Source organism: Vanacampus margaritifer, chromosome 3 (genome assembly GCF_051991255.1).
Source record: "Vanacampus margaritifer isolate UIUO_Vmar chromosome 3, RoL_Vmar_1.0, whole genome shotgun sequence".
In the NCBI taxonomy this organism is placed as follows: Eukaryota; Metazoa; Chordata; class Actinopteri; order Syngnathiformes; family Syngnathidae; genus Vanacampus; species Vanacampus margaritifer.
The window spans coordinates 23,291,025-23,316,419 of NC_135434.1; the positions used below are offsets into that span (position 1 = coordinate 23,291,025).

Genomic DNA, 25,395 nt, shown 5'->3' on the forward strand with positions numbered 1-25,395 from the left:
TAAGCAAGAAAAATCAGCACCTGTGGCCTTCATGATTGCGTGCTTGAAACTCTAGCACTCTGAAGTTCATGTCTTTTTAATGTGTGAAATGCTTTGCCTTTTGTAATGTGATTGCCCTGCAGTTAAGGAGGGTTCATAAGACCACTTGCGGCGGCTGGTTAGCTGATTTTTCTGTCTTATTTCCTCCCCTAAAATACAAACACAGAACCCATACCCACTCTTTTCTCCAGAACCAGACAGAACCCGGTGGTCAATGTCAGTACATAAACATGTGACCTCAGAGCAGTGCTGTACAGGTCAGGAACCAAGATCAATGTGACTGACTGACCCAGATACATTCGCCTCCCTCGCTCCAGTGATTAGCCACAGTTTGCTAGTGGGCCAACAACAATTTTAGGAGAAGTTACAATGAAGACATGAATTAGTCTCTGAATACTATCAATCATAAGTAGTGATATCCTTGGGAAGATTTAAGGCACTTTCAGATCAATGTGTTAATGGTGTGTTTTGTTTTCTCTTCAACTCTACCATAAGAGGATTTATAAGAGAACTCTCAAAAATCAATCGCTTTGCTTTAGTTTTAAGGCTGGTTTTAGAGTGCTGCTGGTTGGAAGGAATGATTGAGATGTTTGTGTAGCCCCCCCTTATGCTCGGTCTGTTGTGCTTGTCACTCCTATCACAGCCCTCTGCACCCTCCAAGCCCAGTAATGAGTTGTATTACACGCTCTGTGGTGGGAATGTCTTGTGTTAGGAGGCTGTGTTCAATCTTTGTGCTATGAATAGAGGGAAAGGGGAATGCACTTTGTGCGTCTCGAAAGGCACTGAACTGAAACGGGGTGCACAGAGTGAAGCTGATGAGAGGAGCGAGCTTTCAGACTAACTTGTTGATGGTACGTTGGGAGGTTCTCAAGCGGACATGTACTTCTGCTGTTGCTCACTGGCTACAAATGGGTGAGCTTCAAGGAAATATTCCACTGAGCTCGGCCAGAATTGGCTTTGCTTCTTCACATAAATGAAACAATTAATCAAAATTCAATTGTGATTTTGGCTTCTCACAATCATAAAGACATTGTCCTTGATGAAAAATGCTGAATATGCCGATTGGTGGTATGTATGTGCAAGTTCCCGATGTTGTGAAAGTACCTTGAATGCACCTGTTACTTGCTTACCAAGCGTGTGACGTGAACTGTACACAGCAAATCGGTCGGTGTTAAATGTCTAGTGTTCCATCAAATGTGCAGCAAGCAGTGTTATTTTAACACTGTCGAAGTAAATTTCTAGTGTAGAGTACTCTCAACACTACTGTGTTTACCAGTTTTAACACTATACAGTGTTGGAGTAACCCTGGTTAAGTGTGGGGAAAAATAACCCTTCATTGTTGTAGACAAACACTTTCCCAGTGTTAGATTTAACACAATCAGTGTTAATCTAACACTGGTGATTTTGCTGTGTTCTGCCCTCTCTGAGTGTGCTCTAAAATAATGACAGCTCAGAGATTAAATACTATACCCGAGCTCCCAGGTTATCTCAGTCAGTCCCAATACTTGTGAAAATAAAAATATAACCCAACATAACATAATTACGATAAATAGATGAGGGAGATGTTTATTCACCGCTTGAATGTGTGCAAATATGCAATGCAACCAATGTTTGGATGAAACCGAATGAAAATGCAAAATGGTTGAATTTCATGTGTTATTTAACTTATTTTTTACCTGACAAAAAGAATAGTGTTAAAGAATAAAGTGTTCAACTTGTAGGGGTGAATAGACATGAGGGTATGATGGTAGTTTTGATAGAAAATATTAAGTTTTGAAATCAGTGATTAATCATGATTTTAATATCAATACAAAAAACAAATTGTGATTATTTTTTTCCATGATCTCCCAGCCCTACAAGATAGTGTGTATTGTATGAATGAAAATCACTTTTGGTCAGCTCATTCATCACTTGAGCTTCTCATTGTGACCCTTCATAAAACCTTGGAAGGCGCATAGCTATGGGCTAAGTGATTTTAGGAGGCTCAGGTCTTATTCCCAAAATGTAGGAATGCATTTTGCACTAAAATGGCAACAAACTCCATTTGCTCTTAAAACATAGTCTGTAATCTTCTGTTATTTTACATACAAATTGCATTCTGGGCGATGCATTCATCATTGCTCATATTCAGCCCACTCTTAAATGAAAAATGTTTCTGAGATGAATAATGGATCCCCTCCATAGTATAATTGTGTGTCTTGAATATAGTTGAGTCCCTCTTCTGCTCTTCTCTAAATTTCCTTTGCTTGCTTGGATGGAGTTTGAGAGAAGGAAATGTTCTTGTTTACCTTGGAGCATTGTACTACACTTCAGGTTGTACAGTATGTAGTCTCTTTGCATAGCAGGAAAAGTACAGGTCTTTAACTGGTCTGCATTAACTCATGACCTACTTTTAAGTTCAATTCCAATTTTCAACGTCAAGTATTGCAAATCATTGTTGGCTGCATGATTTATTGATTAGGTGTAAACTTCAAACTGAAATGTACAATTCTAGTTAGCTATTGACATATGGAGCTTCTGTTCCTGTGTGAATGGTCGTCTGTGCCCATCTGCACCCTGTGACTGACAGCCGTTTGGCCCATGATGTAGTCAGCCTTTTGCAGGTAGAGAAAATGAATGGATCATTAATCTTGCTGATTCTTTTTTGGGTCATGTCACATTTGCTGGGCAGTTCATGTTCTTTCATATGTTTAGTGCTGTACCTTTAAGGCTACACTCTAAAAACAGTTGGTTCAAAAGTTATGGCAAAAAAGAAAAAGAAAAAAAGGACCGATCCACTTTATGGGTCAATTTGACCCAACTTTCTGGGTTGTTTTATACCAAATGACCCAATTTATTGACCCAAGTAAAGGACTTGACCAATATTTATGTGTTGTTTTACACTAAAATACCAATTTCTTGACTCAAAATTGGGGTCAAATTGACCCAACTAGAGGATCGGTCCATTTCCGACCCATAGTTGGGTTATTTTTGACCCAACTGTTTTTTAGAGTGTACAAAGGTTTGTCAGTGGTGCGGTGTAGGAGGGATAATTTAGTATCTTTGAAAAGGGTTCCAAATTTGTACGGTACCCTCATAGTTTGTATCTTTGAATAGAACAGTACTGAACCTTTAATTTATAATTTTTTCCATACTGCTTGTCCTTCTTTGGCTCACGGGTATTGGAGCCTTTGGGTGAGAGAGAGAGAGAGGGTCCACCCTATGCTGGTCGCCAGTCAGTAACAAACAACCATTCACACTCACATTCTCTTCTATGGACAATTTAGAGTCTTCAGTTAGCTTCACAGACATTCTGTGTGGGAGGAAAACAAGCAACCCGAGAACCTGTAGCAAACCTATGCGAGCACTGGGAAAACGGGTAAATTTATTCCACACAGATTATGTAAACATGCTAACCAATATTCCAACATTCTGCCCTGTATTGAGGTGCTGGTGACCATTACAAATAAAGGACTTCTACAAATGTATGATGTTAGCCTTTAAAGGGAACATCAAGATTTAAAAGATGAATACAGTTAAACACTTAAAAAAAATTACACCAATGTCATAATTTGATGTGACTTTTTGTCACACATTGGTCGTAGTTCCATTTAATTTTGAAATCAGACTAGATAAAGCACAATGCACAATTGGGAGGGGGGGTGCTATTTGTGAAGGACGGAACTATGTTGAAGTTAAAGGATGAGCTTCATTTACTGTAGACAGGCCATCAACCTCTCTAATAGAAAAGTAATGCTTTGCTGTTGTGGCATCGAAAGGCAATTATAAACTTTTTTGTGGAGGTGTCAATTACTTGCGTATTTCCAGAGGTGGGTATTCTGTCACTCGCGGACGCCCGTTTTGTTGACGATCGACAGTACTGATGGAATGCCCACCTCTGTCTGTCGGTCCTAAAATAGTGATGATGGAGTGATTACGAAAGTGTGACTACAATAAAATGACGGACTGATGATTATAGTTTGGTTTGTCATTTATTTATTTATTTATTTTTTAAAGACGGACCAACGATGACGGAAGGGTGCCAAAGGTGAAAATGAACGATGAATGATGGATTAGCAAAATTTCGTCAAATGCTCACCTCTGCGTATTTCTGCTAATCAAGCAGGGAAACACCGTAGTAGTACATTAAAGTGATAACACAAAAGGGCCTGAAGGTTTTAAAGCAAACACGGGTGTCTAATCCCAACAGAGATGTTCTCCCTAGGAAACCTTGCATGTTCATTCCAGTGCATGGCTGCATTGCAGTCTGCCACACTCCAACCTGCTGCTGGGGTGTAAAAGCATGCCGAGGCTCTGGCAGCACACTGTCGTGCTCTACTTGCTCCTGACGGTTTTTGTTGTCCCTGTAGTTTCCAAGCTTGTCCTAGGAGACATCCTGACACCAGAGTTACAGATGGGAGGCATTGGACCGAGGAAGCCGGTGTCACAACATGGATTGGAATTCACAGTTGGGATGAAAAATGAAACAAATATGCCATCATACGTATGCTTTTCACACTTTGTTCACCCAGCTGTTTCCTAGCCTAGTCCCCCTTGTCTCGTCATGAAAGACTGGCTGGGGGGTGGCTCATAATAATCTGTGATTTGTTCCGTGTGACTCCATGTTTCTCTGACTGGGTGAAGAGTTGTTTGTGCTTCGCTCTCATTGTGCTTGTTCAGTCAAAGTACAGCCTTGGATCCAAATATTTATGTACTGTACTTGTTTTGATGATGTGAGGCAGTACTATCAAAGAGAGCACAGGATGTACTTGGCTACAAATGAAGAAGGCAGAATTATTCCCAGTCAGTTAAGTGTCCTTTGATTCCTTTGCAAGTTTAATCTGCAGAAATCGATAAAAGGATGCTTGTTGGGACTGAGACTCAACAGCGGCCCTGTTTGACGGGTAAACGGACAACCAAATAAAGGATGTGGGGGGAGCATTCATCTTTCTTTAGGCAAATGGGGCTGCTAGGTCTCGACTAATTGATTGATCGCCCGACTTGCTGATACAATCAAACCCCGGCTTGATTTATGGCAATCAATCGATTGATTGATACGGTTTTCTGCGGCAGGCTAGGTGGGTGATTGTGGCGAGAGGTGGGGGAAGGACACCTCCTAGTCACTCATCCATCTTGGTGCCGTCACCCTTGTTGGTTTAGTGTGGTATTAAGGAATGCCGGCATGTCCCTTGCTGACATTTCCAATGAGCAGACTGGCAATGACCTGCTCCAGATTAACCTCCACTTGTTCTCATAAGTACCACTGATAGTAAAAAATGGGGAGCGGCGGCAGTCGGGGACGAAAAGATGAAGTGTGACTTTTCTGGTCTGCCGTTTGCATAGATCATTAGGAGGAATAACAAAAATCAATGGCACATTCCGCAGTGAATCAAAACAAATATCGTGAGCAGCGTAAAGCGAGGCTGCTTGTTGACTCTTCCCAGATTACAATGAGGCGAGTGTTTAAATGCTGATTTACAGTAAGATGGACTCCAATCTCTCCGCCTGCCTGTTCAGAATATGAAATGAAAGTTAAACACCGACTCTCCAGCATGGGGAGGAGGCTTGTGAACGCGTGGGCAGTGTAGCATCAAATAGATTTTGTTTCCTCTTGTGTAAACGCCTAATGTGCGCCGAGTGCCCTGACACAGATGAATGTAAGGAATTTGCTGTAAAGACTTAACGGCCCTTTTGAGAGACAAGGCTATGAATCGGTAGTGTGGAACGTGCAGTAGTAACCCCCCACCCCCATCACATGCGTGTGCATGCGTCCTCTCTATTTGTTTGTCTTAAATACACATTTACCATTTGCACATGCGTCAAGGTGCTTGGCACTGCAAGGGGAGTGCATCATACCAACGGTCCAAATGTACATATGTAGGATGATTATTTTATATGCCCTGATGTAATATATTATTCTTACTAGGGATGTTCGATGTCACTGTTTTTCAGACCGATAACAGTTGAGTAGTCACCGATACCAGTACTAAGTACAGATTCCACTAGTACAGTGGTTCTTAACATGATCCACAAGTGAGTGATGGCGAACTAATGTTACATGTGGTATATTTTGTCATGACACATTTATTTATTTATTTTTTACATTTTTATTAAACTTTTTAAAATCTACTTGTTTACTTGGGTGACCCACACAGTAAAGTATTAAGTGTGGGAAACACTGAAAGCCTTATTTACAGTAGAAAACTTTAGGGAACTATTTACTTGCGTAGTTTTTAATTTAGCTTAACACATGCTGACTGGAAGCTCCCTGTAATTTTTAAACAAAGCTGTCAATTCTTTATGTTTAAAATGAAAAGAAAAAGTACATTCTTAAAAACTTTGACGCTAATATTTTCTCTTTTACTGCAAATAAATATCCGCTTGAAATATTGGTTGTCGGTCTCCTTGACTAATATCGGTATCGGCCTTGAAAAAGCAGATCGGTCTGTCATAGTTATTTTTATCATATTGCCTTTTAGCTTTGTTTATGCCTTTTTCTTCTAGCATGCTAGCAACTGTTTTATTTTAGCTTTTAACTGTTATGTATTTGGTTGTCATTTAGTTTTTAACTCCAGTGCTTCTTCATGGGGGGAGGGCTTCTGCACAGGGAGTTGTGGCTGGTCTTCTCCTGTAGGCGGGGCGGTCGTCCTTGGGGATCCTTGGGCCTGGGGGGCTGTGGTGCTCCTCACTTTGTGTGGCTCACACCGTGGTCAATCTGGGCAAGGGGGTCTGTGGGTCGAAGCCGCTCCCTTTGGTCGTGGGCCGTCATCCCTCTCAGTGTGGATGAGCTCCTCCTGGGTGCCTTTCCTTACATGGTTTCTCTGTGCCTCGCCATGTTGTTGTTGTTGTGTGTGGGGATGTCTTTTTATTGTACTATGGTTTGTTTTAATTGTTCAGCACCTTGAGTTGCATTTTAACTCATTCGCTCCCAGCCATTTTCACTGAATTAACCCCCTTTGCTCCTGGCTGTTTTGCTGAATTTTTACTGATTTTGCAAGTCCCACAGAATATTGTGTTCTATTGCTATAAAAACATGGAACCTACCAAAGTTAAACTTAGATTATCTTCTTTCATCAGGAAAAAAGTATATTTATATCTGTTTCCATTTTGTAGCAATTAGCATTAGAATAGAGGTAAGTTTCATATTTATTCACATTCCTGTTGAAAACACTGGCAAAAAGAGCTTGTTGCAACATGGCCCTGGCTGATCTGTTATATTCTGCTGCCACCTGCTGGCCATTTTTTGTAATAACTACCATTGCTTTAAGCCACCTCTTCATGTCAGAACCTGCATCAAATTATTGTGTTTGCTCTTGCATAAAAAAAACTAAAAAATAAATACATTTTTGGGATTGAAGGACAAAATAATATAAAACATATTTACACGTTTTGGGGTTTGAATGAGTTAATGTATGAAAGGTGCTACACAAATAAAGTTTGATTTGATTTGAATCTGGTGTGCTCAGTAGTGAATTTGTGAAGGTACGTCGTGTGATTTCTTTATTATTGTAATCCCTTCACACTAATTGTGTCAAGCAAAAAAAAAGAGAAAGTGGTCAGATGAATATGTGCAATATGAATTCACAAGAGTAATCATGGACCGTAAGGGATTCCACAGTGTTCAATTTTGGGGCCTCTGCTGTTTTCATTGTATCTGCGGAGAGAGTTGAGTGATGGGAGTCAGAATCCCAACTGCATCATTTGCAACGCCAAGTTGAGCAATTCTAGTCCAGCGCAAGTAGCTATCTAGCAAAACTAAAGGAACATTTGCTTAGGCTTCATGGAGATGGGGAATACAAGAACACAACACTTTCTGAATTCAAGGTGAAGACAGCCAGATTGGATGCAAAAGCTACTCAACCCTATACTTATGTTTAACTTTGAAAAAGATTACATTTTATTTTTCAATAACCCTTATGAGGACAAGCGGTAAAGAAAATGGATGGATGGATGAATAAAGAAGGATTCGGTGAATGCATGTAGGAAACTGTGTTCACTACCTCCAACAAGGTTAAGAACCACTGCACTAGTACTTTTAATACATAAAATGTTTTTTTTTTTTTTATGACAGATGATTTTAAGAAATGGAAAAAGATAATAAAAATTGCCATTAAATTCAATGCAATTTTAAGAGAAAATTCTACATTGGAATACAAAGGTCTTTCTTTAATACAATCCATATTTTGTATAGAATGCACAATAAAATTATTTTAAATAAATGAAATAAATAATAATCCTATGGCCAGAAAAAGTCCCAATCAAAATATGTTGTTGAAGATCTAAATGGGCATCTGTCAGACATGCATGCCTTGACTTTAGTTCCTCATCGTAAAACGGCCACAAGAGTGCGGCCGATACTGGCATTGGCTGCCTTCGTGAGTACTGATACCTTGAAATATGGTCTATCTATACCTGATATCGGTACTCGCCCATCCCAATTTTTATTTTTTATTTTTTACAAATCTTTACTGCCCACTATGTAAAACATTTTAACATATTTTCTTGACCAGGCTCCATTTTTTTTAAATACAATGAAACAGAACAAGGCACATTCCAAAATGATTCATGTATAAACTGCCCTTTTAAGTGTCTGCTCCCATTCTGCTGCACTGGTACAGATCTTGGAGCCTTTGTGACAAGACTCAAAGCGCTGCGCTGCTTGTTGTCAGCACTAGTTTTATTCCCACTCTCACCGCTCTATTTAGATTCATTTTATTTTTGGTTCAAATGCTGTAAAATGAAAGCACCGCAGAGAGTTGCAGGGTAAAGTAGCATTCCCTCTCTCTCAGACAGGTGGCCTCGGTTTTATGTCGCCGGGCCCCAAGGGCCCTATAACCGAGTCTGAGTGAGAGGAGGGACCTCTCTTGGCGCTACACAGGTGGTGCGAAACGTGGCCGCCTCTCCATACCTGAAATATTCAGATTCTTCCAGCAGTGGAGCTTTGATCTCGCTGCAATCAACAGGGGAAAAGAGAGAGTACGGGGGAGAAAACAACAAAAACAAGAGGAAGAGCAGCACACCTGAGAGTGAACAGATTGACATTTCTTAAGAGAGAATAAACAATTTCAGGTTAGATGTGTTGCAGCGCTCCAGCTCACCGTTTCTGGTGAAAGTGGGCCATCGCAGTGACAACTGCATTTTCAAAGCCTCCTGCTGCTCTTACCAACTGACCTGAATGGTGCAGCTTTAGAGACAAACCAACCCCAATCTTTACTTTTCCACACTTGAAAAGGAAATAGGAAAACAAACCTTGTCTTTAATTTAATTGTTCAAGTCGAGCACCATCCACACACTTTCTTTCTACTGTCCCCTTAAGATACCATCTCTATTGTGTATCCTTCAGTTTGTGTTTTCTATTGGTTTTTCACAACTTCATTTCTCCAATGAGTCAAGCAGGTGTCTGCTATTGTATCATAAGACTATGCAATTTGTCAAGATTAGTGTTAATTTTGTTAATGAAAACTAAATAAAAATATTTTCGTCAACACACATTTTTCACCGGACGAAAACTAGACTGGACTAAAGTATGCATTTTTTGTCGACGAGACGAAAATTTAGCGCTCTTAATGAAGACTAAAATCTATGGACATTTTGGATCACAAACAAAGACGCGATGAAAATGATTATTTTGTAAAAGTCTGTCTCTGCTAACATGTCACTAACACACAGTGACACACCCCCTTTAAAATCTTTCAAATAATGTTAATCCGACCGCTAACTAATGCTAGCTAAATTACTAGCTTCTAGCATGGAGTCGTAATAGTCACATGGACTGTATTAAACATGTAAATATGTACATACTGTAGTTGTGTATGAAGTTGTTTTAAATCAAAAAGATGAGACAATTTTATAGTTCTAGATTAGATGGAAATGTTCAATTTTATCTGCTGACAAAAAAAAGGGAAGGGTTAAATGATTGTCCTGACTAAAACTAGACTAAAATGTTGACCGTTTCTGTTGACTAAAAATAGACGAATAAAATGATGCTTTCTTGGATTAAAATAAAGACTAAAATGTGACTACATAAAAATGGGATGAGGTTGACTAACTATGATTAAAAAATATCAAGTGTGATGGAAATTGGTCTAAAAATGAGACAAAATTTAAAAATGGCTGATAAAATGAACACTAGTCAAGATAATGTACCATATGACCATGTACCATGTACCATACCAGCCATGCTGATTGTAACCACACACATGTAAAAGAAGAACAATGGTCAGACTTAATGATGATAAATAAGTTTTTCGCCTTCATTTGAAGTACTGTATTCACATTATAAATGTATTGAGTGCACACAATTTGTCGTTGGAGGATATTTGCATGTACTGCATTCATTAGATTCAAAACAGGTACAGGATTCTGTAACATATTCGCCTGATTTTAGAAACAGGGAAGATTAGACTCTGTACAATGTATTAATGATATTTTTACTGTATACCATATTGGTGAGTTGTAAGAAATGATCATGGGCATGCGAATCAAGCAGGCGTTTTTGGGAATTAAAATGAGAGACGTGTTGACAAGGAGGCTGTCCTCTGCTGCGTCGGGTGCCAAAGACTCTCTCACATGAAGCGGTGTATGACGAATAATGGCTGACAACACTGGTCACACCTTTTGCTGATGATCAGAACGCTCATGCACATTTCTTTCCTTGTGTAAGGTTTAGCATGCTGTTTGAAGATAGTCTGACGTACTGGGGATTAATTGTTTTGGAAGATTTATCAGACATACCTGAGTTTTGAGAGGTGTCAGAATGAAATGTAAATTAACATTGAGTGACTTATCCAACCATTTGCATGTGAGTCGGTATTTAACTTTAATTTTTGACGGATTTGACTAACACTGAGAAAATTTGCCAATAGGGAAAATTGATTTAAAAAAATAAAGAGTCCCAATTGGCCACCATGCCACACCATGCTGCCTGACCAGCCGACGCACGGCTCAAACGCCTCGCACCACAAAATTCAGGACTGGCAGTGTCCATATGGCTTGTCCGATAGGGATTTAATTTTTTCTTTTAAATATTATTATTATTATTTTTTAACTTATTTTAATTCTGTGAACAATTATTAGTAACACACATTTCCTTTTGCTTACAAGTACATTTCTATCGTACAGCCATGCATATTTTTTGACATTGTTATACAAAAATTAAATATACACAGAAATAGAAAATCTTGACAATTAATTTATACACACATATGAATAGGGAGGGCGGCACGGTGGCTGACTGGTTAGCAAGTCCGCCTCCCAGTGCAGAAGACGTGAGATCGAGTCCGGGCTTCGGCCTTCCTGGCTGGAGTTTGCATGTTCTCCGCGTGCCTGTGTGGGTTTTCTCCGGGTACTCCGGTTTCCTCCCACATTCCAAAGACATGCATGGCAGGTTAATTGAACACTCTAAAATTGCCCCTAGGTGTGATTGTGAGTATGAATGGTTGTTCGTCTCTGTGTGCCCTGTGATTGGCTGGCAACCAGTTCAGGGTGTGGCCCGCCTACTGCCCGAAGCCAGCTGGGATAGGCTCCAGCACCCCCCGCCCCACGACCCTAGTGAAGGAATAAGTGGTTAAGAAAATGGATGGATGAATAGGGAGGGGGGAAAATAACATTAATAAATAAAATAAATAAATACATAAATAAATCCACTCTGAACAGCCATTGCCATTCCAAAGTCTCCACCATACACTTGTTTGATATGGATTTTTTTTAGGCAATGCCAGTTTTTGGCAGAAAAAAAATACTGATGAATCGAATGGTTAATTACAAAAACATATAATGCATAAAGTAACATTTTTTTCGCCTGATGCTCAATTATACCTGGATTTTCCCTATTCGTGGGCCAGCCTGTTCCCTATTCTCTGCAAATAGTGTCGGTCAACAGTAAATATATTGGTTAAAAAAACTACAAAAACTTTTTAGGTTCCCAGAATGCATCGTGTGGTGCAAAACATTTAATTAATGTAGCTATAAAGACGTTAATCCTTCTCATGTGTGTTTGTGTTACCAGTAGTCGAATGTGTGTCATTTTTAACACATTTATGTTGCACTTACAATTTGTATTATTATTTTTTTCAACAAGCCGTAAATTTAGGTTCTGTGAAAAATGGTAATGTTCAGCTCAATTGCTTGCATTGCTTGTAAAAAATCTAGGATTTGCTTGGTTTTGAATGACAGGAGAATGACCTAATGATAAATGGTAATGACCTTCATTATATATTTAGTTTTTAGAGGTACAAAGTTGTGGTGTAGATTTATGCATAATAAACAATGAAACCAGTGTCACCTGTGTACCACTGCTGTAAATAAAGGAAAAAAATAATCGGCAAACATTTAGCCGATAATTTTGGACCATGTTTGATGGGGCCATAATCGTCTGATTTATTATATATATAATATAATGAATGGATAAAGTATGGATGCCACATGTCATGCCAGTTGTCCATGCTGACTTTAGTTGAAAAGATTGACTTTTACTTTGTCTAAGCTAGTGAGACGCCACAAAGTCATTGCTTGTTAATTACAGAATTTTATTGGTACAAGAAATATATGGTAAGTCAATAGTTTTTGACCTACAGTAGGTGGTGTGTTGCATCACGGAGGCTTGCTGTTTAGTGAACCCTCCCCTGGGTCTATCTATTCTGATTGGAGATCTATAGATTTATGTTGCTGTCCCTTGCTTCGCTCCCATCAACAGAAGAAAAGGGGGGGGGGGGGAAGTAGTGTTAATGCAAGTTTTGCAATGTGTGCTCATGCGATGAGAAGTGTGAATTGGAGCAGCTCGAGCCAAATTGACAGAGACTGAAATGAAAGGAACAGCAGTCTGGGCTAAACAGATGGAGGAGATGCCAGGTGATAGCAAGCGCCCCAGTCCTTTCCTATCAGAAGCCGCATGCTCAGCTCGCGTTCTGAGCACGAGGTCATGGAGGTCGGAGACTCCTCCTCCCTGTCTGCACACACTCACACTCGTGTTTACCTGCTTTTTCAAAATGGGCATGCGTCCCAAGGACTGGCAAGAGTTAATTATGGTTCTGTCATCCAGCCGCAAATGTATGCACAAAGCCCTGACAACAACCCCAAATTCTGGGCTGGGCTGGCGAGGCGCTGCCTTTTTCTGTAATAATGTGGAGGCCGGGCTAGACTGCAGTGATTGGGGCCCATTGATTTTGGCAATTTGATTTATTGATCAGTCCTCCTTCTAAAATGATGCACGGCTAATCTGGTTGAGCTATGGACAATCTTGTGTCTGACAGAGGATGGCTGGCGATAAGACTCATATTAAAAGAAAGGAGACTTCTCCAAATCACGTAGCGCTCTCCTGTGCTGCATGCGCGGATGCCGGCACACGTTTGTGCACAAGCGGAGACGGAGTGCCTCGCCACTATTTTGCGCGAGACCTTGCGTGCAGTTGTGTGTGCGTTTGTGTTCAGTCTGGGTGCGGTGGGGGTTGTGAAGCAGTACAGTCACCAGGCAGAACAGAGTGGATCTATAAATTGATGGAATTCAAAGCCTCCAGCATCGATTACCATTATAACAAACAGCACCACACAGAATGTCTGATTATTTTTAGACAAAGATTCTGTGCTCTCAGCAGCAATTCTGCTGATGCTGTCACACTTTCCAACATCTGCCTATGATTGCAATTAGATGGGATACAAAAAGAAAAATAATACCCCATCTGCGTTTTCCTCTCTTCTCCTCCTCCTCCCCTTTTTCTTTCTTTAATTTGTGCTGTCCAAGGCGTGCATACAATAGTGATTTTTAACTCAGCCCACCTCAGCGCAGTACCTTGGTAGAGTTTTTTTTTCTTTCTCACTTGTCAACATTTTCCACCATGCTTTGTCTTAGTGAGAGGCCCAAAAAAGCTTACTGCTACAGATGTAATCAAGGCGAACCTACTTTAATGAATCAATGTCAAACCCTCTCTATGCAATTCATTAGCCAATCCCGTAATTTGCCTAAAAGTCTTCCGCTTACAGAAAACGATACTGTCATCATACCAGGTGAAACCTATTACTAGTGATGTTCGATTACACTTTTTTTTAGACCAATACCAGTACGACTACTCGACTCTTGAGTACTCACTGATACCAATACCAAGTACCGATACCACTAATCATTTTGATACCTAAAATTTCCCCCCAAAAAACAATGTCAGACCTACATATCCCAATATAGTATTGTGCAACGGATCAGCTTTTATCCGCGGTTGGTTCGGATCGGGCCCCACAGTTCGGATCGCCTACCATACGCGGATTGGTTGGTGAGGGACAACAACAAAGTGCGCATTCGCAGTAAGAAACCATTCAGACATGTCAAGGGAGCTGAAATCTACGCAACGTAACACACCGTTTACGGTAACTTCAAAATAAAGTTTGCAAAATAATACATTGACGACAAAGCAAATAGCCTTAGTACACTTTTACTTTGAAGTTCGCCCACGTCGTGGCGTGATGGCTAGCTTGACTTCCCTTTTAGACGTTACTTTATGGTAGTTGATTGACATTGTAGTTGGGACCAACATCAACACATCGCTATCCCAAACTCATTCAATTGCTAACTTAGGAGGCTACCTTTAATTAATTACACCGTCATGGCATGATACGGCAGAAGTCTCAGACGTAAGTGGCTAGCGGCTACCTGTTAGCATTACCAACGAGTGCCTGTGGCTGGTCGCTGTAAATGAGTTGGACAGCTGGTCCCGGCTTACTTTTTAATTATTTTTCAATGTTTCAATATACTACTTTGTAGTTAATTTTCCATGTTTAAAGGAAAGGAATGTGTTTTATATTGCACATTGAGATATTTTCATAATAATAATAAAAAAAGATAAGTAGAACTTTATCCTCATTTGTTTTATAAAAACACTTTTGCCCATTAAAAAAGAAAAACATTCAACTCAAAATGTCAAACATAGCCATTTAGAGTGTTGGAACACAAGTTTAAGCCCTTAGTACCTTATTTTACACATGGACCATGTATAAAATAAGAATGTTTCTGCCTCATATTGCACTTAAAGTTGTGTTCCTAAATCCTAAACAGCTATATTAAACATTTTGAATAGATTTTTTTAAAATTTAATTTAATGGGAAAAAGCGTTTTACAAAATAAATTAAGACAAAGTACTACTATTAATCTTTTTAATAGTAGTACTATTACTAGTAATCGGAAAAACGATCAGATCCGTGGCTCAAATCCGTGATCCGATCCGAACCGTGGCTTTTGTGATATGTTGCACCATTACAATATAGCATAAAAAAAACAAACTGTTCTTTTTATTTCTAATTTCTAGTGCCTGGTTGTAAAATAGCCACAAGAGGGCGATTGATTCTAGTCTTGGCCGCAGTCACGATTCGCAAGTATCCCAATCCCTTATCACAGCAAAAAGCCCAGTGCTGAATTGACTCTCACAGACACATTTAAAATATTGAAAATATTTCACACTGGGAGAGAGTACAGTTTTAATTCATCCAGCAATGGAAAGTTAACACAACAGGAGTAGACATGTACCTCTTCTGAGACACTGTTAAAAGTTGCCTCTTAAAAGGGGTGCCATAGGCCTGGGCTATATGGGCCAAAAATGAAATCTCGATTTTTGCAGTCATTTAGGACGATTACGATTTTAATCGAATAAACCCAACAAACATTTATTTAAAGGTTTAATTTATTCAAAAATTCCTGTGCAAAAATGTTCAAACAACATTAATGTATACTGATTCTAAATTCGTTTTAACATTCATCGTTTGTTCTTAAACGCCACAATTAAGTAGTTGTTACTTAATTAACAAAAAAAAACTAAAAAGTTGTGGTAGCTGTTGTAAACATGCCTTGTAAACCACCCATCCACCATTCTGCCACATGTGCAAAATTACAACAAAAACATTTGAATGTAACAGAACATAAGAACAACAGCTTTTAATAATCCATAAGACAAAATTCAATTCCACAATTTAGCAAATTTTCAACGGTGCGATTTTTCAAATGACAATGTATTGAATTAATTCCATTTATTCCCCAACCCTAGGCTGCCATGACGGGGATTTGATCCGCGCACGGTGAGGCTGGGCTTTGTCTGTAGTTCACTCATAATAGTCAGTGACCACACCCCACTTTCAGAGGCACACTTATCTAAACTGCAGATTGAGTCCATATTTGGACAGAGTCTGTGAGGAACACCCTTCCTTTTTAAGGCAAAGGACACATGGCTCGTAGTTAAACTTAATACTTTGCTAAATGGCACGCAGCGATACATTACTCTTCAAGCCCATTTTCGGACTCGCGATGGGCTACAGGTCTATCTTACTAAAGCCAATAAGCTTCTGGCTTCTTGGTCTTTGTTTCTGAGTCAGAAGTCACTGAGCTATCCCCTCCCAGATTGACTTGAGGACACAAGCACTGAATCGGTGCTCAGACTCCCTCTTTCCTGTCCCTTCAGCCCTGATGACAGCTTTCCTCTCCCAGGGGGACATTCATCAATTATGGCTGGATGTTTGACTGGCACAGGCTTAATGACAGGATCTCTGTATTGACCCGAATGCCACACGCTCCAAATTTGGTCCCTCGTGCCCTTTTTAAAACCTGTCACATGATTAAAGAGAAACTCCTAATTTTATGACAAGTTGAATTTCTTTTTTTTCATCCTGAAAGCATGAACGTATCTTTTCAAACTATAAGATTGAAACGCATAATTGTTTAACACGGGCTAGTGACAAATTCTACCTTTCCCCGTCCTTTGAAAGGCGCTATTATTCTTATTATTGTGTTATTTCCAAACAACTATTGTTAATGTCTTAAATTTTCATCTTTGTGTTCCCCTTCTTGTCCTGTCACCACGACACATCACAGCCAGTGAAATGCGTTTTTAAATTTTGGCTTGCCTGATATTTGCCGCTTGCTTTCTATTGCTTTTTTTGACAATTCACAACATGGGGAAAAATGGAATTAATAATTGCTACTTGTATGTGCTAATAATGATGGACAATGAAGTTCTGGCCAGATTTTGTTGCACATTATCATCTGAAATTATAATGCAATTTTCTATTATTTCTATTAATTCATTTCTTTTACGTTATCATTTATTTATATTACAGTATCTATAATGGCTCTGTGGGAATCAATAAAGACATCATTTCAAGGGTTTTCTTAATTAAAACAGAATATCATCATATGCAGCTTATCACATAATCACTTCTATTGTTGCATATTTATTTCTGCGATTCCTGACCGACTGCTCTCTTGAAGAGAAAGTAGAGTAAGAAACAGTTCTGCTTCATTTCTTTTCATTTGATTGGCTCCCTTCCTTTCTAATGATTTACAACTCAAGGTAGCTTCCCAAAAAGCCATACTATTGTCATTGCACACGTTTTTTGACCATTCATTGTGACTATTCATCATAAACTACAATACAGCAAAGCCATTTAACTAAAATATTGATGAGGCCATTGAAGCGCTGGTGAACTAAAATCATCACACTATTCTACAGTATCTAAGTATCTGCTTATAAAATCCACTCAGTCACTTCTCGAGGAATTTACATTTGGCAAGATTAGTTGGTCTGGGGGCACTGGAATCCAGATTGAAAGACTCTCTAATCTTCAAGCAAGCTCATCCCAGATGGGCTGCAGGCTTGGGGAGTAACGAATACATGCACCGGCGTTACGTACTCAGAATACAAAAAAAGTAACTTCATTCCATTAGTTACAGAAAACAACATTGAATAACATTACAGGTACATTTATTAAAATTTGTGATTTTTTTCCCCCGCAGGATTACATGCGGACATAGAGATGCTATTGTTTGTTTGCGTCCTCCAAATGCGGCCAGTTTAAAAGCATCATGGAAGTGAGGAGGAAGTGATGACCGGTATTCATTGTTTGAAACCTACTCACTGAAGGACTTCATGATTTATCTTAAATAACATTTACAAAGAAAAGTTTGAGCTATCAGAGTCCTGCTCCATAGTGACCGTCTGTCCTTTAGCTGTGGTGCGTGTCCACTGGTCAGCTTCTAATGTCAAACGCAGTCCCGCTTGTGGACCCCCGATTTGTTACAACAGTTCCCACATAAGAAGTGATGGAAATGGATAAAAACTGCATTTCTAAAATATTTATAAAAAGTGGGGTTTGTGGTATTAAAACTGCTAGCATGATTTGAATGTAGCCTCACTTCACTAATCCCTCCCTCCGTGAAATTTTGATCAAAGCTACGAACGTGCACAAACACGATTCCCAAACATGGCCATTCCCGTGGTAAACAGTCACAGAGAAAGCATATCCAGTTTGTACAAAATAGCAGCACTAGCAATATCAGAACGAGCATTAGCGCTGTAAACAAGCTAACGTTAGCCACGCCTGCAATGTTGGTAGCGTGAATTATTGGTATGGAAGTGTTGCTATAACACTAATTATTATCCATTTGAAGCTTCACCTCACAGCTTTGAAAATCCAACAGAGTTATTAAACTGTTGACGAGAAATGTTGCTAATTCCGTGTTATTTCTAAACCCTCTCAGCTGTGTGAGGTCCCTTTGCTCTGCCTCTGTTTGCAGGCAAGTAAGGGATGTGTGTGTGTGTTTTTTTTTTTTCAGGATGCGAATATTCTGTTGTAGTTTCAGCAAAGCCACTGAAGTCCAAGATAACAAGTAATCAGGAGACTGTTGGAGTGGGCGAGTGTGAGTTTACACTGTACAGCAAAGATTGACAGTTTTTTAGTCACGCCTTTTGTATTGGATTGTTACCCCCCGCCCCCCCCCCTTTGTTAAAAATACGATTGCCACATGTTGACAATTACGATCTTACGCCATAAGTAAAAATGGCGGTCAACTTTGTGAAAGGAAGCTGTCAGCTCATTGAAAAGATTTGGATTTTGGAGTGTTGTAATTTGATTAGTGAGGATTATTTTGTATTTCGAAATGTGATGAAATGTCATTTGACTATTATAACAATCTATGTGTTTTTTATGCTAGTCACAGGCATAAGCCAATACAATGCGCTGTTTGTTTACACATGTAATGGAAGCATTTGCATTGCGGAAATATCAGAAATATCCGGATGTTCAAAATTGTCAATACTGATAGTTTCAACAAATTAGACAAGAGTTTTTATTTAATTTTGTTTTAAGCAACATTGAACTGTCCTAAAATGTAAAACCATGTCAGTCAATGTGTTGAAACATCACAGAACCTTCCAGTATTATCATCTTCTTTGCCTACTAGCTGTCTTCATCATTTCAATCTTAGTGGTGATTTTTCATACTTAATGTAAAAAGGGCCACAGAAAGCCAAGGAAAAAACAAAATATACCAAGAGTTAATCCCATGATGCTTGATGAACTGAGGTAATATGTGTTTCCAATCAAGTTTTGTGCAACTGGAAAAGGATGTTAGAGGAATAGTAGATAATAGTAGAGTCCTGAACTATACCACTTGAGGGCAATGATCCAGCAATAAAATCATCCTTTAATTCTGACCACTCATGACCATGTGGCTATAATATTGCAAAACACTAATGGATAGTTGAGTTGTTAATTGCATTGTTAATTGCTGTTGAACCTTAATGTTTATATTTGTGTGTGTAAAAAAAAAAAAAAAAAAAAAAAAATCCAGACTTTTTACATGCTGCTTTTTTAATCTCGTATCATTTTGCCTCTTAAAATATGTAAATTAGGGGATTGGCAGCAAATTCAGCATGTTGGAAAAATAGCACTATGCTCAACGCTTTATGTGCAATACTACATTAGAAGCTATTTACCAGTGTAAGCAAAAAATCCACAAATTGGCTTTGTACACTGTGGTTGCTAGAGGCTTAAAAAAAACTCACTTGACAAGTTGTAAAAGTGACAACTTGAGTTAAATGCTGTAGTGTGATATAGTAGTGCAGACTGTATGAGGACCCCAGTTGCTCAGTGACTTTTCAGTCCAGGGACTTGAACCAGTAGCCCTTCAATTAACAGCTCTGACCGACAGTCTGCCATTATCCCATGAGGCTGCTGAGGTTCAAGTCTCATCCCGTCCTTTTCTTCCCCTTTTCCTTGTGTGATGATTTATTAAATTGCCTTTAAGTAAGACTGCAGATTTATTAATTAAAATACAGTCAATTTATTATCCTGCCTTTATATATACATTCAAAGTTAATAGAATTCCTTAACTTCACTTTTTCTATTGTACACCAGCAGTAACAAGAAAAGTTTCTCATCAGTTATAATGAATTGCAGTCATAAATTAAGAAAAGGTGAACATACAGCTGTCTGTTCACTCGATACTCAGTATAGGAGTGTAGACTTTAGAATCCCCTTTCGTTTTTTTCTTTCCTTTTTATACTTTGCTGAAAGAGGCGGGAATTGGATGAGTGATCGATAATATTGGATTTGCCGATGCCGTGTGGGGCAGCCGAGTCCAGCATGAATGCAAGGTTCTGATGAAGGGCCTGCTGCACAGACAGCTCTGAATAGTGGATCAGACAAGTTGCCTGGGTGGAGCGCTCATTTCTTATAACACAGACACGGAAACAAGCAATGTGCAGAGACAATAATGAAATATCTATTGCATATCTAACGTAGCAAAAGGGTAAGCAATCGGAGTGGCTACCAAGTATTGAAAATCAGTTCACAATCAATATAAAGATTGGTGGGTAGGAGTCAGGAAGATGAAAATGGATCCGACTTATAATTGAGATTTTTCTATTGTGTTTTGTGCGTCAGCATCTTGGTATATTGTGAATTCATTCTTTATTGGGCTTTGAAACACTTCTTCGATTGAGGAAGCTTTATTTCTTGATAAGAGTACTTTGTCAGGTTATTGGGTTTCTACACGTGACTCAACCACCCTCCCCGCTCTTTTCTGCCAAACCCCTCCCTGGCGCTTGCGCTGTAGCGGTTGCAAGTATATTGATTATTTCAAATACTGATTATCTAAAAGGCCTTGTGCTACTGTAGGCATTGGATTTATTTCTGTTAATTATTTATAGGCAAAGGCTGCCTGTAAGTATTCGTGCTGCTATATGATGATTATTACAATAGTAATATTCACTCTCTTTTCATATTGCATTGCAGATTTATGCACGCACTTTACTGGACGAGGGTTGGCAGGCTAAATTGCCGTCTCTTTCCACTTTGTTCCACTCACCAATGCGCTTGTCTTTTGTCTGTTTGCAGAGGGAGCTAAACTCTGTAGCGTCTGAGCTGGCGGGTCGACAAGAGGAGAGCGAACATTCTCATAAGCATCTGCTAGAACTGAGCAGGGAGTTCAGGAGAAATGTACCTGAGGTGAGATACGCACAAAATGAGATGTCAGTGCCACCAAGCCCCTTTTTGTAAAAAGCTGCATTAATACGGTATATAGTGGCACTTAGCGATGCTTGGCGAGCAGTGAGGGTCAAGCCAACCCCCACATCGCCATCCTATTCCATGGCTATTGGCTACAATCATGTCTTTTACCAGGCAGCACTGACATTTAAGCAAAGAACAAAGGATGCTAACCTATAACGTAACAGCTTTTGTAAACATACAGGTAGTTGTGCATAAATAACAAAATCCAGAGTTGTAGTTGTTTTATACATCAGTTTTTTAAACCTAGATTGTCAACGCTATCTAGAGTTAAAAAAAAATATTCTCTATGATCTTCTAGTGAAATCCAGGCTCAAAGTAAAAAAGACATGAGAAAAAAAATCACCACTAAAAGCATTTTTAAGAAAGAGTATGAGTAAATAATATGATTCAGTGGTTGCTTTGGTGAAAATGTGATGAAAGGGTCTTGTAACAATGAGATATTTTCGTAAATTTCGCAAGCCATGCTAGCTCGCTGGCACGCCCCCCCTTTTTTTAACTCGTGCGTGTGTGATGTAGTTAAACTAAAGCGTCGTCTTCACTCTTCAGTTTGAAACTGGAGATGACGAGCTGTCAGTAAGTTGGTTGCTCTGTTTTTATTGTTCAATTGAAGCAGTCTCACAGCACGCAAAAGCCTACGGACATATAGTAGTGTGTAATGCATAAAACTCAAGCAAAATTATCGATCTGGTAGACATATTGCACTCATTACACAAAAAGGTGGGTCAAAAATAACCCTATTATGGGTAAATAATGGCCAATTCCTCTACTTGGGTCAATTTAACCCAACATTGGGTTAAAAAGTGGGTCATATTTTATAAAACAACCTAGAAAGTTGGGTAAGATCCTCTACTTGGGTCAATTTTACCCAATTTTGGGTAAGAAATTGGGTCATTTTGTATACAACGACCCAGAATGTTGGGTCAAACTGAACCATTAAGTGGATTAGTCAATTTTTTAAAATCCATAATTGAGTTACTTTTGACCCAACTGTTTTTACAGTGTATAGAGTCTGATTTAGTTATATTGACAGCTAAACTGAAATTAATATGTAGTGACACAAATGAGGAGTGAACTTTCCCATTTTCTGAGTTGCCAAGTGTTATGGTATCCGTGTTTTGTTATTGAAATCGCTGAACGCTGCCGCGTTACACCTGCTGCTTGGAAGACATAATGCATGTTCATTCATTGGCAGCAAAGCTAATGGATGAGTTGTTTTGGCTAATGTCTTGATGCTAACCCTGATTGCTGTTATTCATATAAGGTAGTGTTACGCCCGGCGTCCGGTAAAATTGTTTGAATAAGCAATCTAATCTACTGTTCATTTGTCTTTCTGTCACTGGCAAGAGGTTACCGGCTATAAGTAGTAGAGTAGTTGTTACCTCACCTGTTTCTTTCTCTTTTCTGAATGGCTTTTGATGGTGGATGGTGCCGTTCAATGTTTCTATCTTTTTCACATAAAAACACATTGTCACGCCGTTGGTTTGAACAAAAACCGGCAACACAATGAGATGGTATAATGCAAATTTATTAACAGCGGTGGGCATTCCGTCAATATTGACGCCCATTTTGTTGACGATTGACTGGTAACTTCGAAAAATTGACGAACTAAACATTGACGGAAGGGGGTTTTCATCCATCAATGTAATCATCAATTCGCCAATAAATTTGGGAATGCGTCAATGACGTAGGTCTCATTTTGCTGCGCAATGACGAATGATGGATTGATGATTACAATGCGGTTCGGCTTGAAATATTGACAATGACGGAGGGGTGTCCCGACTGTTGATGATTGCCGAATGACGGACGCTCAAAATTTATTGACGCGCTCACCTCTGTTAATATAAAAATTTGACGAATTGGGAGCAGAAAAAAAAAAACACATGCACACATACAGCTAGCAGGTTAACAACATGACTGTGCTACGTCATACCCGGTTTGGCCGCTGTGATCGCCCCTCTGGAAAGGTTTTCGGCCTGTAATTCAAAAATCATGAAATACTTGGTTAATACGGTATGTATTGATTCGAGCAACCATTCATTTTGGCATATACATTATGTTGTTTAATAACAACATATTAAAATGTGTCCCAGAGCGTCCCAGACACTTAAACCGAAGGGAATGCTATTATTCTTCATTCTTTTTTTCCTTCTTCTTTTTCTAAAATAAATGGACCTTGCAGCTATATGCTGTGGCTCCACTCAGCCGCATGTCCCTTTTCCAGCCCAAATACGCAGCGCTGTAATCTCATCAGTAAAATACAGGCATTTAAGACGGGATCAGGCTGTCATCACTGGCAGCCCAATCCCCTTACCTGGGGTTGTGGGAGCTCACACAGTCTGGATCCTGAGATTTAACGCAAGCTACTGGAAAGCCAACCCCACTTTTGAAACATGCCTGCTGAAACCCTGTAGCTTTAGCCACAAATGCACACACGACACTGGCACATGTATTGAGGTCAAGTATAGACAACAACCAAATATACTGTGATCAAGTTAAGTCTTGAATTTCATTCTTCACATAGGAAGTCCGGGAGATGGTGGCACCAGTTCTCAAGAGTTTCCAAGCCCAGGTGAGTCGACCTTTCCATTTTTACAAAACAAATGTTTAGATTAAAAAAATGTTTTTATTTGTTCCTGGAAAACAGATTGATAATCAATCTTCACTGAATGCCATCAGAATCATCATCATCATCATCATCAACAAGACCACTGTGCTACTATCAGGAGGGAATGATTTAAAAGATAGGATGGAGGAATCCATGGCATACTTTTCATGTTACTGCTCATTGGGTGCTTATTGACTGATGCCTTTTCTGTCAAAGTGAAGTAGCATCTATCTGCCATTAGATGATCAGATATCTTGCTTCTCATATTTTCAGGCCGAGACAAGCCCTCATTTCCTGTTGTGATGGTGCATTCACTGTGCCCCCTGTCTGACGGTGCCATATTGAAAAAGTCATCTGATACCTACCATGTCTCTGCTCCAGCCATTAAACCAAGGTCATAAATCACATTTGTGTGCCGCGTTATGGTCCACAAAGCAGACACTTATGGAAATGATACCACAAATATGTTTCCAGTCTTGCTCTACCCTGGAAACTCCAGCTGGTTGCTAACCTGAAAGCCCCATCACTGAGAAAATTTTTCGCGGATTGTTCGCCTCTCTTGGAAGGGATTATTGGCAGCTTCTTTTTAATGCTTCATAATTGGCTATGTCCAAGCAACCATGTTCCCTGGCAACAGCTAACGTTCAATACTGAACTCCGCAATGTTGGCTGGTTGGCGTGCTAATTCAATTACCACAACTGTAAAGTTACACAAATATTAGAAGCAGCCTTCCATATCTTTTTTGTGCAAACAGGAACCCATAGGATTAATTTAAGCACCATTGATGTCTGACAACTGGGAGCCTAGTGATGTTTCATAGTAGATAAAATAGATGGCTGATAATGAGCCACGATTCCCCCTATGCCACCCCCCACCCCCCTCTTTTTTTTTTTTTTTTTTGCTTGTTCGCTGCAGGCCTCTTTTGGTACCTTCCTACATCTCTTGTTTAACTTCCACTGGGTTCCATTCTGCTTGTTGACAGTGGCGCCATGAGCTTCTCTGCTACCATAATAATATAATCCTCTCCTGTTGTCTGATACACTTTGACCTTATTGGTAATGTCAAACAGCTTGCAGAGGCTTGTGAACTTTACCCAGCGGTAGTCTGCAACCTCAGCGTAAGCTCTGGGACCTCGACCTGCTGCTGCAGGGGCAGAGTGTGGCGACAGGGTGGAGCTGGATGGGCTTGTTTGGCTCTGTGGTTTGGGGCAGACTGCAGCTGCACCGTACAGGTGTAACAGGACATAAAAGTCCTGGAATGTTTGTGAAAATGAATCGAAAAATGGGTCCTGGCTTCTAAACCCTCTACCCTTCAACACATCCCAGTTGGGAGGCCCAGAAGGAGTCCTCGTGGTATTTGGACCCTCATCATGCCACTTCTGAAGGAAAAGTCAACTCCTTTGAAGTGTTTGCGACATGACAGGTTTCTCTCTCTTTTCTTATTCATTTCTGC

The 25,395-nt window shown here is 39.6% G+C and overlaps 1 protein-coding gene across 8 annotated transcripts in view; it reads left to right on the top strand.

Moving 5' to 3' along the window:
• The window catches only part of cux2b (cut-like homeobox 2b), a 128,265-nt gene that overhangs the window by 26,418 nt on the left and 76,452 nt on the right, over positions 1–25,395 (top strand). For 4 of the 8 annotated variants that reach the window (XM_077561258.1, XM_077561261.1, XM_077561260.1 and 1 more), the window contains 2 exons: positions 21,164–21,274; positions 23,859–23,906. In XM_077561258.1, the coding sequence (XP_077417384.1) occupies positions 21,164–21,274; positions 23,859–23,906 (159 nt within the window). Of the gene's footprint in view, positions 1–18,600; positions 18,685–21,163; positions 21,275–23,858; positions 23,907–23,981; positions 24,337–25,395 lie in introns of all 8 variants that reach the window. The other 4 variants (XM_077561263.1, XM_077561264.1, XM_077561266.1 and 1 more) reach the window with 3 other exon arrangements.